This window comes from Coffea eugenioides, chromosome 5, assembly GCF_003713205.1.
Source record: "Coffea eugenioides isolate CCC68of chromosome 5, Ceug_1.0, whole genome shotgun sequence".
Lineage (NCBI taxonomy): Eukaryota > Viridiplantae > Streptophyta > Magnoliopsida > Gentianales > Rubiaceae > Coffea > Coffea eugenioides.
In genome coordinates this window covers 47,790,697-47,803,035 of record NC_040039.1, presented here as the reverse complement: position 1 = coordinate 47,803,035, position 12,339 = coordinate 47,790,697, and the positions used below count along the sequence as shown (strand labels likewise).

Sequence of the window (12,339 nt, the reverse complement as noted above, 5' to 3'; positions counted from 1 at the left end):
GGTAAAAAAGGGCAAAAACAAGGGCAATTTTCATGCTTGCGTGTAAAAATTAGATAATGATTTCCAACACCCGCTACGTGGTGCGCGTGTAAGACAATCGTAGGATTTTCCTCATTGCTTGCATCGAGCATCTAAACTGTTCACTCAACCAGTGCCAGTTCTCCCCTCCTCCATCTGACGATTGCTTTTGGAATTCTGGGGGCTATTCAATAAGATAACTATTCGTAGTACATTTTCTTTACTGCAATGCTCTTGTCTCCCTGGTAAGGCTCCCCATCACTTGCCTCTGTATTTTCTGTCAAATTCTTGATGTGGGTTTTTGCAATTTCAATTCATAGCTTCCCAAGTTGCAATCTTTCATGATCTCCTGTCATGTTTCCTCCACTTTCCGGAATTTGCTTGCTAATTTAATCCCACATTGTGCATTTCAAGTTATAGAACTCCAAGTAGATTTTATGTGCTCTTTTCCCCGGCAAAATTGAGTGGTCTGGATGGTTTTAGTGCAATTACTGATACCTATTTATACAAATGCAGAAAATATTGGAAAACCAGTTTGGAAATTTGCTTTTCTGCTTGAAGATTATGGCTAACATATTAGCATGTGTGGTGACGGTATTAAATAGGATGTAAGTAGTTGAATACAACCTTTTCCCTGTTTTGTGTTTATTCAGATAATTAGGGACATTTACTTGGGAAAATAAAAAGTAGGTCTTGGTGGCGCTGAATATTGGTTGATATGAAGCTTAAATTGTCAAAAGATTCGTTTCCCATCTGAACTTGCTAATAAAGCTTTTCGCGTCACTGGTTTCTGTACTGTCATTTATGTTATGACGTAGCCAGATAGAGAAAATTTGTGCCCTGATGAATGTTTAGTTTATTAGTGACACAACATTGCTCTCAGGAAGCTCTCCACTCCTATTCACAAGGACAACAGTCTACTAGTACCAAATTCTGGTTATGCAGTTGAACACATACGAGCACGATCAAGCACAACAGTGTTGATTGTTGGTGTGTCTCGTGTGAAGAAGGTCTCTTCCTTGGTTACCTGTGTTAGTTCGTGCTTGGTGCCTTATCATTGTAGAAGTTTTCCGGCCAGCATTAGTATTGCGGAGACATTTCACGTTGTGGATTCTTGTCAAAAAAACTGTTCTAGTTTATTAAAGGACCAACCTTTAACTGAAGATACTCGACAGGATAATCTTTCCAATCTGGCAAAGAATTCTAACTCTGAGAATGAAAGGGAAATGCAAAGAAGAAAAAGGATTGGACTAGCAAATAAAGGAAAAGTCCCATGGAACAAAGGCAGAAAACACAGTGAAGGTACCATGTTTAACTCCTTGACAGCATTAGAAATATTTCTCCTTCAAGCTTTTGTCACTCTAAATTCTCTTACTACATATGCAGAGACACGGGAGATAATCAGCCGAAGGACAAAAGAAGCCTTGAGAGATCCCAAGGTGAAGTCATGTAAGAACCTACTAATTTAGAAAATATTTATTACTTCATGATTACAGTCTGCCAATAAAGTATGTGTTTGACATCAGATGGCTGCTCCTCTGGTCATACTGTTACATTTTGCACTAACTCTTCCCGTATATTATTAGCAGCAAAGGTCCGTGAAACCACATTCTTTTACTGCTATAATTTTCTGTAACATTTTCCTTCTCCGTAAAAATTATCAGGTAAGAGCGAAAATGTCTGAATGCCCTCGCTCGCTTAGGTACTTTCTATTTTCTCTCTCTCTCTAAATAGTCAATTTGCTTTTTTGATACTTATGCAGTATATTTGCTTTTTTTTTCTCTTCTTTAAATTTAAAATGCAGATTATACAAGTATGAAATTTGTTGTGCATTATTCCCAAACTTGTAGTCCAATATAGTCAGGAGCTGCTAAAATCCTGGAACGCTACTTCAGGTGAATAGTCATTAGGCACCAGTATTGTGCTTTCTTGTCTTTGACTGGATTAAAGATGTAATTCTTTTGTTATCCGGTGGTTGACAAACTTTCTTCTTAATTTAACATGTGGCTACATATAAGAGCTAGAACCTGCCATAGAAAGATTGTGAATGGCCTATAGCTGCAGTTGACTCACCCAAGAGAACTAATTGAATGTATGGTGCAACTTTGCATGATTTATATTCAGCTTAACGTGTTCTAGTGCCTACAATTTTATGTAAGATCCACTGCCAAGATATTTCATAACTTAGACCTTTTGAATTGAGATGCATCATTCACATCACAAATACTTTGTTTCTCCATTTTTCAATTACCCTGTTTTTCCTTGTATTTGACCCCAAAATTCACCCTTTTCATACACAGCATGAGCTCTCTAACTGTTTGTACCATTGCATGGATGCTTGACATACCATGTTCAACATTGACACTTAAGACTCTTGAGCTTGGGAGATTTAGAACTAAAGTGTTATTCTGTTTTGCAGTAATCAGACTAAGACAAGAATAAGCAGGTCACTGCAGAAGCTGTGGGGACAACGTTTGAAATGGAAAAGGTCAGAGGAAAAACTTTTGCAGTTATGGGCTGAAAGCATTGCTAGAGTTGCTAAGACAGGGGGTAGTGACCAACAAGAACTAGATTGGGATAGCTACGAGAAGATGAAAAGAGCAATAGCTCTCCAACATCTTGAGCGTGCAGCACAAATGGCAAAGGAAAAGGAAATGGCACATGTACTAGCAGAAAGAGCAGCAAAGGAAAGAGATGAAAGAAAGAAAATACTTGCTCAAAGGAAAAGGGAACTAGCGCAGAAGGCAAAAGTTAGAAAAAGGAAAAGGTCAAAGGAAGAGAGAGAAGAATTTGCTGCCAATCAAGAATCTAAATTGAAGGCAAAACTGACGAAGGTACAAACCTTTGAAACCCCACGTGAATGAAGCTAGATATAGTTTTAATTTTGTTCTCTAGACATGAATTTGCCAAAAATAAATGACAATTCGTTTGCACTTTAGGTTTTGAAAAGGACACCACTCTATGCCTTCGTACGGTGCTGATGTTTTAGTTACTGATACATTTTGCTGTTTAGAAGAATTTAAATGAGGGGTTCATAATTTAGTACATATGTTGCATTTAGGAGCAGATTATTTGTACTGATTTGTTTCCTTTGAAGAGGACCCATGCTTTGGAGTTACCTATGATGAACTCTCTAGTTGGGTTGTATCAAATTTCAGTCAGAACTGGATGCTGTTGTCTGTACTCTTTTTCTTTTTGTTTCAGATCTTAGATCGTGTTATCAGTGTAGTGGTTCATAGAGGTTGTTTTGGCTGTTTTCAGATCCACAAACTGAAACCTGCTATCAGTCATTTCAGCAGTCATCACCAACGAACCTGGAAGAACGTGGATGTAGGAAAGTTGGATGCATTGTTCACAAGAACAGAACAACACCAAGTCTCTCTAGCGGATCAAATCCGTCTAGCCAAGATCAAAAGAGCTGAATCTGCAACTCAAGACAACTCCGAAATTAATTCCTGGTTACAGACCAAAGCAGAGGGTTGGTAGAATAAACTAAGATCCTAATCAGTCAATGAGAATGGAGCACTTTACGCATTATAAATATGATCTTTAGCTCAATATATGAATGTTGTCATTCTCCAATAAGTGAACATGAAAATGAAATAGATTACTGTAATCTTTTAGAATTCTGCTTTGTAACCGACAATTCTCATTCTGAATTAGGGGTTAGAGTGCGTTATATTCCTGGCTGACTCATTCCCATGTCCCAACCCGCTCCCTATTTTTGCTCCATTTGATTTGTTCCCGCCGCTCTCCCTATTTTTCTCCATATTTCTCAGAGAAGCAGGAACTGCGAGCAGTTAAATTACTGAATTAAGGTGGTAAAGAAATCGACAAAGAAGGGGAACTCATTTCCATTGTCAATGTTTAACTCTGTTTTTACCAACTTTTAATATAACCTAAGATAAGAGGAGACATGGACACGTCACTGGTTTAACATCCTCTCTCCACCAGTAACCTCTCCATTGATATACAGAACTCTCGTGAACAGCTGGTAAGCCATGTTGGACAAGTATGCAGATAGCTTAGCGCTTCAGTAACATTCTGCGCTGTATTTCGAATTTCAGATCATGATGAGAAACTAATATTGGTTAAACAAGCATGATAGGCTAACAAGTTTCACCTGAGCTCCCACGGACATGAAAAATACAGGTTTGGGTAACTTGCCTGCCAATGATATACCAATTGTACATCACATTCAAGGCAGCAGGAGCAAAATATTCTTGCCTCTCCTCCCAACTGTTATACCACTTCCATTCAACCAAAAATAAACATATCACCAAACTAAACATCCATCTCACTGGTTACCATATAAGCTTAGGCTTTCAAGACAAAATCCTAAAGATAACAAATTTCATTTACATCCAGTCTGCCTATTGATAGTTTTGAGGCGGTGGAATATCCCTTCCAGGCATGTTCTGGTTCTGGTAAGGATTTCCACCAGCCACGTTTGGTGCATAATTGTTCTGATTCGGCCCAGGACCAGGTTGATAAGGTGCTCCTCCACTCTTCGGTGCATTATCATATTGGAAATTTTCTGCATTGTTTGGCACACCTCCCATGTTGTGCTGATTTCCGCCCATATAGCTTGATGGGGGCTGTTGTCCCCCATAGTTTGGTGGCTGTTGTCCCCCATAGTGTGGTGGCTGCTGTCCCATGTTGTAGTTTGGTGGCTGTTGTCCCATGTTGTAGGATGGTGGCTGTTGTCCCATGTTGTAGTTTGACGGTTGCTGTCCCATGTAGCCCGGTGCTTGTTGTCCTCCCATGTTATTGGATGGCATGCCACCGAGGTTGTTGGGTGGCATGCCACCCCTATTGGGTGCACCACCTCCCATGTTATTGGGGGGTATGTCCCCTGTATTGGTGGGACCAAAGTTCCTAGGCCCTCCAGGCCCCCCTTGGCCCATGTTTCTTCTCTCAAAGTTTCTGCTACGGTCATGGTTGCGTGGTCTGTCATTGCGTCTATTTCGCTCATTTGCCCGAGCATTGTTTCTCACCCACTCCTCATGATACTTGGGGTCATATGGAACAGCCTGACCATTAATGAAAGGTTCCCCTGCAATATCCAGTAGCATTGGCAGTTTAACATTATAAACAGGTAAACATTAATGTAACAGGCAAACCAGGATGCAGCATGAATGGACAAGGTAACAGATCATGCAGATGCTCAATGAGTCCAAAGCATCGTAGCAGTTGGATGGTAAATGGTTAAAAATATGTTTATCTATCAGAAACCAAGCAAGCAAGCTTGAATCAGAAGAGCAAAGCATCCCAAACTCACAAATCATCAAAATCATAGTAGCAGGACATATGTAGGTGAAATGAAATAGAAACCAAGAAAACAAGTTGGGACTGCTGAATTGTCACATCACAGCAGAGCAGTATCAAACAGCTGGAGCAAACTTGCTGTCACAAGGAACTAAATTTGCAAATAACACTAGAAGAAAAGCACATATATAACTTGAATAGATCGAACCATGCATGCCAAAAGTAATCATAGGGAAGTAACTCTTGAATAGATCAAACCAACTAGCAGAGAAAGTCTAAGTATAGCAGTCACTTCAAATAATTGTTTTCCAAACTACTAGTAAATGTAAAAGGTAAAATTAAAAGAAACCAGATAAGAAAATAGTTTAAGGAAAGAAAATAGAAAAGAAAATCATTCCCTCACAAGTCAGTTAATTCAATAACATAATAATCAACCAAACTGCCAAAAGAACAAAGTTTCACTGTTGAAGATTCAAATGGCTCAGCAACCAAACACAGACACTAGTACCTCCATAATCCTTGTTCCTAACGTCCAAGTAAGAATCTGGAAGGACCCAGCGGACACGAGGCAGTTCTACACATGAACAAAAGAAAGAAAATGCTTAGGAATTAGATTCTTTCTCAAATTTTGGCAACAAAATTGCTAAGGATACCATATTCATCAAAGCTTAACAAGAAGCCACATAATTCAGTTACCTTTCAGCTTATAAGAAAGCTCTTCAGACACAAGGGCTCCAAATGCAAAGTAGTGTCTAGTGGAGACTGAATAGATCTTCATTCTTGCTTCCTCCTCACTGTAACAACAAGTGCAAGTAAATAACCACCAAAATGAAATGCTAGCCAATTGAAAATTCAATTATTTCCAATTGTACCAATCACTGAAATACCATATGAGGGTAGATTTGCTCAATCCACAAACAGATACCCGAAAACAGAAGCGTATCTAACACAGACAATGGGCTTGTTTGAATGAATTTTCAGATAATCACACAGACCAAGATATTCTATGGGCCACATAGGTTGGTGGCACATACACCAAAAAGCATAGGCACTCCTACACACTAATCCATGTGGCACAAACCTAAGGACACTCCTCAATGAGGGCAACCTAGTCTAGGATTATCCCATAAAACATAGTAGAAATTTCACTATCATCAGTGTTCTAGAGCAGTTCCTCATTTTTTAAATGTTAGTTGCAATTTTTTAATGGCTAAACAGATACACATTATCCGTCAGAAATTTGTACAACAGTAAAGAAGAACAGGCTACGTTACTGGGAAAAAGAAAGATAATAAGCCCCAAAAGTATGTATCTAATTTAGCATTACAAACAGCAAGAACTACACCACCCTTCAGTCAATGTCCCTTGGACTCCATACTCCAGAAATGCCCATCGGATGAAAAAATTTCACAATCAATGTCATCAGAACTTCAGAGTCAAGTGTCTCCAAACATCTTAAGCAATTAAACAAAGACAACCAACCGAAATCATTTCCAATCCTAGTTTCTCCTGAAAGACATCACTTTTAATTGTCCATGGCTCATCGGAAACAATAAAGTCAAAAATTTTCCTAAACTAATAGCTATAACTCTCCTACTTTAAATTTCCGACGACATGCAAAAAGCGATAATAGACCTCGTCGTTCATATTAAATATAAAATGACGCTTATGAGAATCCATTACTATTAATTTAATATAATATATAATAGGAGGCAACTTTATGCTAAAAAAGAAAAAAAAAAAACAGAAGTATATGCTTTAGATCAACATACATCTATGGAGTTTTGAAAAATCTAAACATCTCAGACCTAGATATAGAGGTCGGAGTTTCTCGAAAATCTACTAATAAAATAAATACTGAGTATCTATCAAACACTCACAAACTAATACTAACTTCAGTTAAACGAAAAAAAAAATTTAACAAACAAGTAATTCAATTCAGAAAATTCTCGTCACAAACCTTCCAACAACTTCTGCTAGGGTTTTGATATAGCTATCGATGATCTCATCTCTGGTGGGATCCCCTTCAGGCTTCTCCATAACCACAAGCCAGTGTTCAAAATCACATCCATCAAGCAAAATCGTCTCTTTAGGTGGGCGATTGGACCAGTTAGGGTTTGGGTCGTTGAGAGACGACGATGTGTGACGAGTCGCAAAACCTCGAAGGCCAGTCGCGACAGAGGTGCTGCTGCGGAGGCTGCTCGCGACGGCGACGAGAGGGCGGAGACGGAGAAGGGAGAAGGAGGAAGCGGTAGTGGACAGAGATTGCGAAGGTTAGATAGAGAAAGTGAAGCGAAGGACCGAGAGAAGAAGGAAGTTAGGGTTTGTTTGGTGGGAGTGAGTAGAGACGACCGAGTGAAGATCCGAGTTGCCATTTCTGTAGAAGCCCTCAACTCAGCGGAAACGAAGAGAGTGAGATAAGGAGAAAGGGTATGAGAGGGGGAAACAATGGTTTAGGGTTTTGTTATTTATATAGAGCGAGAATTCTCAGATTGCCCCTGGACTTTGACAAAATGACATAAATATCTTCTTTTTTTTATTTCTCTTTCTGTTGCTTTTGTTTACACGTGTGAGTTGAAAAGTTCTTGAAGTTTTCCCAAATTAAAAATGACTTTTTATTTTCACAACACAATTAGAATTTAGAAGTATGATATCTGAGGTAAAAAAATAATTAAAAAAATATGTTCACGGAAAGTTCTAAATATTTTTGTAGAGTAAAATGGCAATCCAGCCAAGATATAAATTAGATTTTTTGGATCAGCACCAATTGGTTCTGTTACAAGTAAATAGACACTACTCACAAGTCATTAACCTTCCCTATCAGGTGAATACTCATCCCTCTTAAGCCACAAGGCAATAATAAGGAAGACAATTAGACAGATATCAACAACATCAGCAGTTTGCTTGGGAGGGAGGGAGGGAGAACAAATGGACGGGAAACATTAGCTGGGAGTATAATGCGTTGCTTGTCACTCAAAAGTCTACAATAACACAAGAATCATTATCATCCAATGCAGGGGCCAGAGCTTACAACATCCATTTCAAGCAACAAGCAAAGTTTAGTAGTCTACTACTGGAAATCATCCACAAACTCAGACAAGATTGTCATCAGTAAACGTCTAATATATACACAGAAGTCCTTCAAAAATTACAATTGTAGCGCAAAGGATAACGTCGATGCAACATCCTTTGGAGCCATCTCCTACGCGGTTCTGCTGGCAAGCATATAAAACACTCTCTCTCACCATCATCCTTGAGTAGTTCAAAAGCATCTAGGTACATTTCGCTGGATTGTGGAATATCTTCCATTTCATTCAGGCACCTTAGAGCAGCAGCAATGGAGTAATCAGGAGCAGTAACAGCTAAACTAGATTTGATGGAACTACCGTTTGGCATCCTTTCAGTTGTGAGATCAACAAGTTTACTTACACAGGCACGCAACTCAGTCATCCATGAATCTCCTCTCGATTGACGTTTTAAAGCAGATTGTTGAGGATATTTGACACTTACAGGTGGTGATGGTTGGCCTACATAATCATCCTCCAAGACTTCACGAGTTTGACGTTCAAGATCTTCTAAACCCGCTGATAACAACTCATCCCGCATATCAACGGATTCATGCCCAGCCTGGTCCAATCCTTGGTTAAATTTCCACGACGTCATGTTATTTCTTGGCTCTGAGCTCCCTCTCATATAATTTAAAATGGTTGGCGGCCTATCTTTCTTCCCTCTATTATACACGGGACATATTCCTTCTGTTATGTGACGAAGTAGATGGGTTGTCCCACTTCTACTCGAACATGTAAAGAGCTTGTTGCAATGATTGCACTGGCATTTTTCATACGTTCCATCCTCCTTTATGAGTTTGGTGAAATGCTCCCAAGCTTTAGATCTTAACTTTACTTCTCTTTTCCGTTTTTCTCCAGTGCTTGCTTCAGATAGGTCGTTGACATCCACAGAGAGCTCATTATTTGCATCTGACATCTAATCGAAAGAATTCAACAAATCACAAATATAGTTTAAGATGTTCAGTAGAACCACTGAACAAGAAAAAAGCGAAGCAGCTTAATGTCCATGCTAGTACGCTTGTAGTATATGATACCTCAACTTCACACAGTCCTTTAAAATGCAAACATATAGCCTAGCTTTGATGAGTTGATCCAAAAAGAAACCAGGTTTCTGATGCATGTTGTGACCAACTAACTAGTAAGGCCAACCACCATGTTTTGACCAAACTCAGCCCGGAATAGAATGCACAATGTCAAAGCATTTTCACTTTCTGTTTTAACATCAGCACAAAAGCAATCTTTTTAATCTAGGACGTATAAATTGCAGAGATCCCTTTTGTGATAACTACGTGGTTAACAGTTGCGGGCATGCAAATTTCTGTTGAGTTAAGACTAGCATAACTACATATAGACCAAATAACACACTTCAGCAAGTTATGGTTAAAATCTATTTCAACATGATAACCTATGATTTGTCTTCAACTTGACATTCTATAAGCTATACAAAGACATTCCAAAAAAGGCATAAAAGAAAGAAAGAAATCCTCTCATTTTTCATTTTTCTTCTATTCTAAGACTGTACAGCTGCAATTTTCCTAACCTGCAGAACACAGAAACTAAAGGCTACCACAAAATAAGCTAGACCATAAATAAATAAATAAATAAATAAAGTGGGACAAAAGAAGCTATCTTTTCTGATTTTTAAGGTGATCATGCTTAGAAGGATGAGCAATCAGCAGCACAAAAATTGCCCTAATTTTTCTCCAACAATAGTGATTGCATGATAAAAGATTGCCGAACATTTGAACAAAATAAAGAAATTGAAACAAAATAAAGCTCGACCGAAGCTAAAAATGAAAGGGCGAAGCACTTGCCGGAGTAGGAGGAGAAGCCACCGCAGCAGCCTGCCGCCACCGAGGTCAATCCGGGAGGACTGGTACAGATACGTTGGGTGGTAGCAAATGCTAACGATTAAACTAGAATCTGGAAACCCTAGTTGAAGATCATTGATTGGAACGGGCCCATTTTGGGCTGAAATGAGTTGCTGTGATATGATTTTGTGGGCCTAATTCCAAGTTCGGGCTTCAAAACCATCGTTGGAATCGGCCCGGCTCGCCCAAACATTCTTTTCTTCTCGTCCATCCTTTTTATTTTCTTCCTCTCATTCTGTCGGCCCAATAATGCAACATCAGATCACGCTAGCAATCAGCTTAGAGCCGTGAGCCGTAGCAGTGCCTGGAACCACGACTTCAGTCACACTAGCGTGTAGGAAAGGGAAGAGTCTTGAATCTTTTGATTAGGCCTCACGCCTTCAGCCAATAGTAAAGCTGTAAAAGTAAGAGGAATTGCCTTTGAGTAATTTAATCAATTTGTAATCTTCTCTGCATGTCATGCAAAACCCAAACTTTTATTGGTTTTAGAATTGAGTTTTTTGCCAAAATAACACTCTTGCTAAAAAATATTCCCAATGTGATTCACTTTCAAATTTTATTCCCATAATGATGTTATTATTGACATATAGTTATCTTGATTGCCATATAAGATAACAAGAAAGGAAAGTTCTAATGTAGTTTATAGTTTCAAACATAAACTAAAAATTTTAATTTTTTTTATTATAGAGGCACAAGAAGATTGCATAACTTTTATAATTTCCTTATAATTATTTAAAATAATTTCTACCATTATTGACCTTGCTATTATTGGTCTTTGATTTTTTTTTTAAATGTATCAAACCTATTGCATATATTTTTTCAAAAAATAAATCTTAAAAATACAAAAATTGCAACGAAAATTGTAAGCAATTACAAAAACTTCAAGGTTGTCATATTTGTTATGTTATCCTTCCTACTCGTTGAAAAGACTAGAGAATAATTTTCATTTGCCTTGAGATTATCGACTCGAGAAACATATTTTTTTAGACACTATTAATATAAATATTAGTTTCTTCGAATTCCGTTTGACAAGAGAAAGATAACCAAAGAAAAAAAATGCAGGAAGGTATAGGGAGAAAATTGGAGAAGATATTAGATGAGAAAGAGAAATAAAGGACGCATTTATCTCCATCGTGGCACATATGTAGCTTAAGTGACAGAAAAAAGATCATAAAGGTAATAAATTTTAAAATTAGGTTACTTTGGATATAGGTTTTGGAAGAAAAGTATTTTGGCAATAAATTCTTTAGATTTAGAAATGCGATTTATATAAAAATATATATAGTTACCAATTACTTCAGAGAAATTGGAAATGCCATTTAAATTTAAAGTCGTGTTATGTGGCATGATCTGAATATGCTAGTGTATAAAAAATTTACCCAAAGATAAAAAGGGGTAGTAAAAAAATTGGTGATTTTTAAAGGGTAAAGCTTTCGTTACCTTTGCATATGCATAGGAAAAAGTTTATAGTAAAACTCTTCTTGGGCTTTTGTTAATGGCTAGTTTGTCTTGGCAAATTTTAAACCATAGGTTCGTAAGTTTTACCTAAGGGTAGACTAGAGTTTGGAAATGGTTAATAGGACTGCTAATGGACTTGAGCGGCATGGCATGGCCACAATGTCAATTTTCTAGGTGTAGCGTACCACATTTTTATTCGGCCAATTCTTTTGCCAGACTTTTCTGAAAATTCCTAATAAGATTTGCTTTTATTTTTATTAAAAAGGAAAAGAAAAAAAAGTTCAAAAATTAAGTGACCAATATTCTTCACCTAAAATTAAGTGATCACATTCTTCTCAGTTATTTCTAAGGCAGTAGCTTGAACAGAGAAATTAAAGTAGATCAAGTGACCATGTTCTTCATCTAAAAGGCCAGGTGTTTAGGAGAGTTGTGAAAGTCTGGGAAACTGCAGGAAGCACAAGAAATTTGCAGGTTTGTGAATATCTAAAAGGGTAGGTCAATCTCAATGTTTTGGCATGGCAGAAGAGATGGGTTTGAATCATATGTTACAAGTTACTAATGTCTAACTATGGGCAAGAAAAAGGGCCAAAGACTACCAAACAAGGAATACCTTTTGCCAATTCTAGCATTAGTTAAGTGTAAATACGACGCTTAAA

General features: G+C 37.9%; 3 protein-coding genes across 5 annotated transcripts; 1 reads left to right on the top strand and 2 right to left on the bottom strand.

Annotated features, from left to right (window-relative positions):
- The first annotated feature begins 107 nt into the window (after window positions 1-107).
- LOC113770899 (nucleoporin GLE1) lies at window positions 108-3,699 on the top strand. Of its 2 annotated transcripts, XM_027315520.1 has the most exons (7): window positions 108-263; window positions 535-626; window positions 902-1,320; window positions 1,405-1,457; window positions 1,683-1,720; window positions 2,438-2,852; window positions 3,280-3,699. In XM_027315520.1, the coding sequence occupies exons 2-7, from the start codon at window positions 583-585 to the stop codon at window positions 3,502-3,504; spliced, it is 1,194 nt and encodes a 397-aa protein (XP_027171321.1). In that variant the 5' UTR covers window positions 108-263; window positions 535-582; the 3' UTR covers window positions 3,505-3,699. The 2 variants fall into 2 exon arrangements, with proteins under 2 accessions (XP_027171321.1, XP_027171322.1); XM_027315521.1 differs by lacking the exon at window positions 535-626 and having other exon boundaries at window positions 109-263.
- A 424-nt stretch (window positions 3,700-4,123) lies between these two features.
- Window positions 4,124-7,711, bottom strand: LOC113770144 (multiple organellar RNA editing factor 8, chloroplastic/mitochondrial). Its single transcript, XM_027314525.1, is given in 5 exon segments — window positions 4,124-5,074; window positions 5,795-5,860; window positions 5,983-6,080; window positions 7,247-7,533; window positions 7,536-7,711. Coding segments are annotated over 5 exon segments (1,260 nt in total). The 5' UTR covers window positions 7,662-7,711; the 3' UTR covers window positions 4,124-4,391.
- A 454-nt stretch (window positions 7,712-8,165) lies between these two features.
- On the bottom strand, window positions 8,166-10,397 carry LOC113770526. 2 transcript variants are annotated; one of them, XM_027315004.1, is made up of 2 exons: window positions 10,169-10,397; window positions 8,166-9,270 (listed from the first exon to the last, which is right to left on the bottom strand). In XM_027315004.1, the coding sequence occupies exon 2, from the start codon at window positions 9,268-9,270 to the stop codon at window positions 8,428-8,430; it is 843 nt and encodes a 280-aa protein (XP_027170805.1). In that variant the 5' UTR covers window positions 10,169-10,397; the 3' UTR covers window positions 8,166-8,427. The 2 variants fall into 2 exon arrangements, with proteins under 2 accessions (XP_027170805.1, XP_027170806.1); XM_027315005.1 differs by lacking the exon at window positions 10,169-10,397 and adding an exon at window positions 9,389-10,090.
- Window positions 10,398-12,339: the final 1,942 nt, after the last annotated feature.

Bases quoted from the DNA above. Each gene is read 5' to 3' on its own strand.
- LOC113770899 (XM_027315520.1), top strand. From the start codon at position 583: ATGGCTAACATATTAGCATGTGTGGTGACGGTATTAAATAGGAT. The intron at 1,321-1,404 runs GTACCATGTTTA...CTACATATGCAG, and splicing joins AGGCAGAAAACACAGTGAAG to AGACACGGGAGATAATCAGC. The intron at 1,721-2,437 runs GTACTTTCTATT...TCTGTTTTGCAG, and splicing joins GAATGCCCTCGCTCGCTTAG to TAATCAGACTAAGACAAGAA.
- LOC113770526 (XM_027315004.1), bottom strand. From the start codon at position 9,270: ATGTCAGATGCAAATAATGAGCTCTCTGTGGATGTCAACGACCTATCT.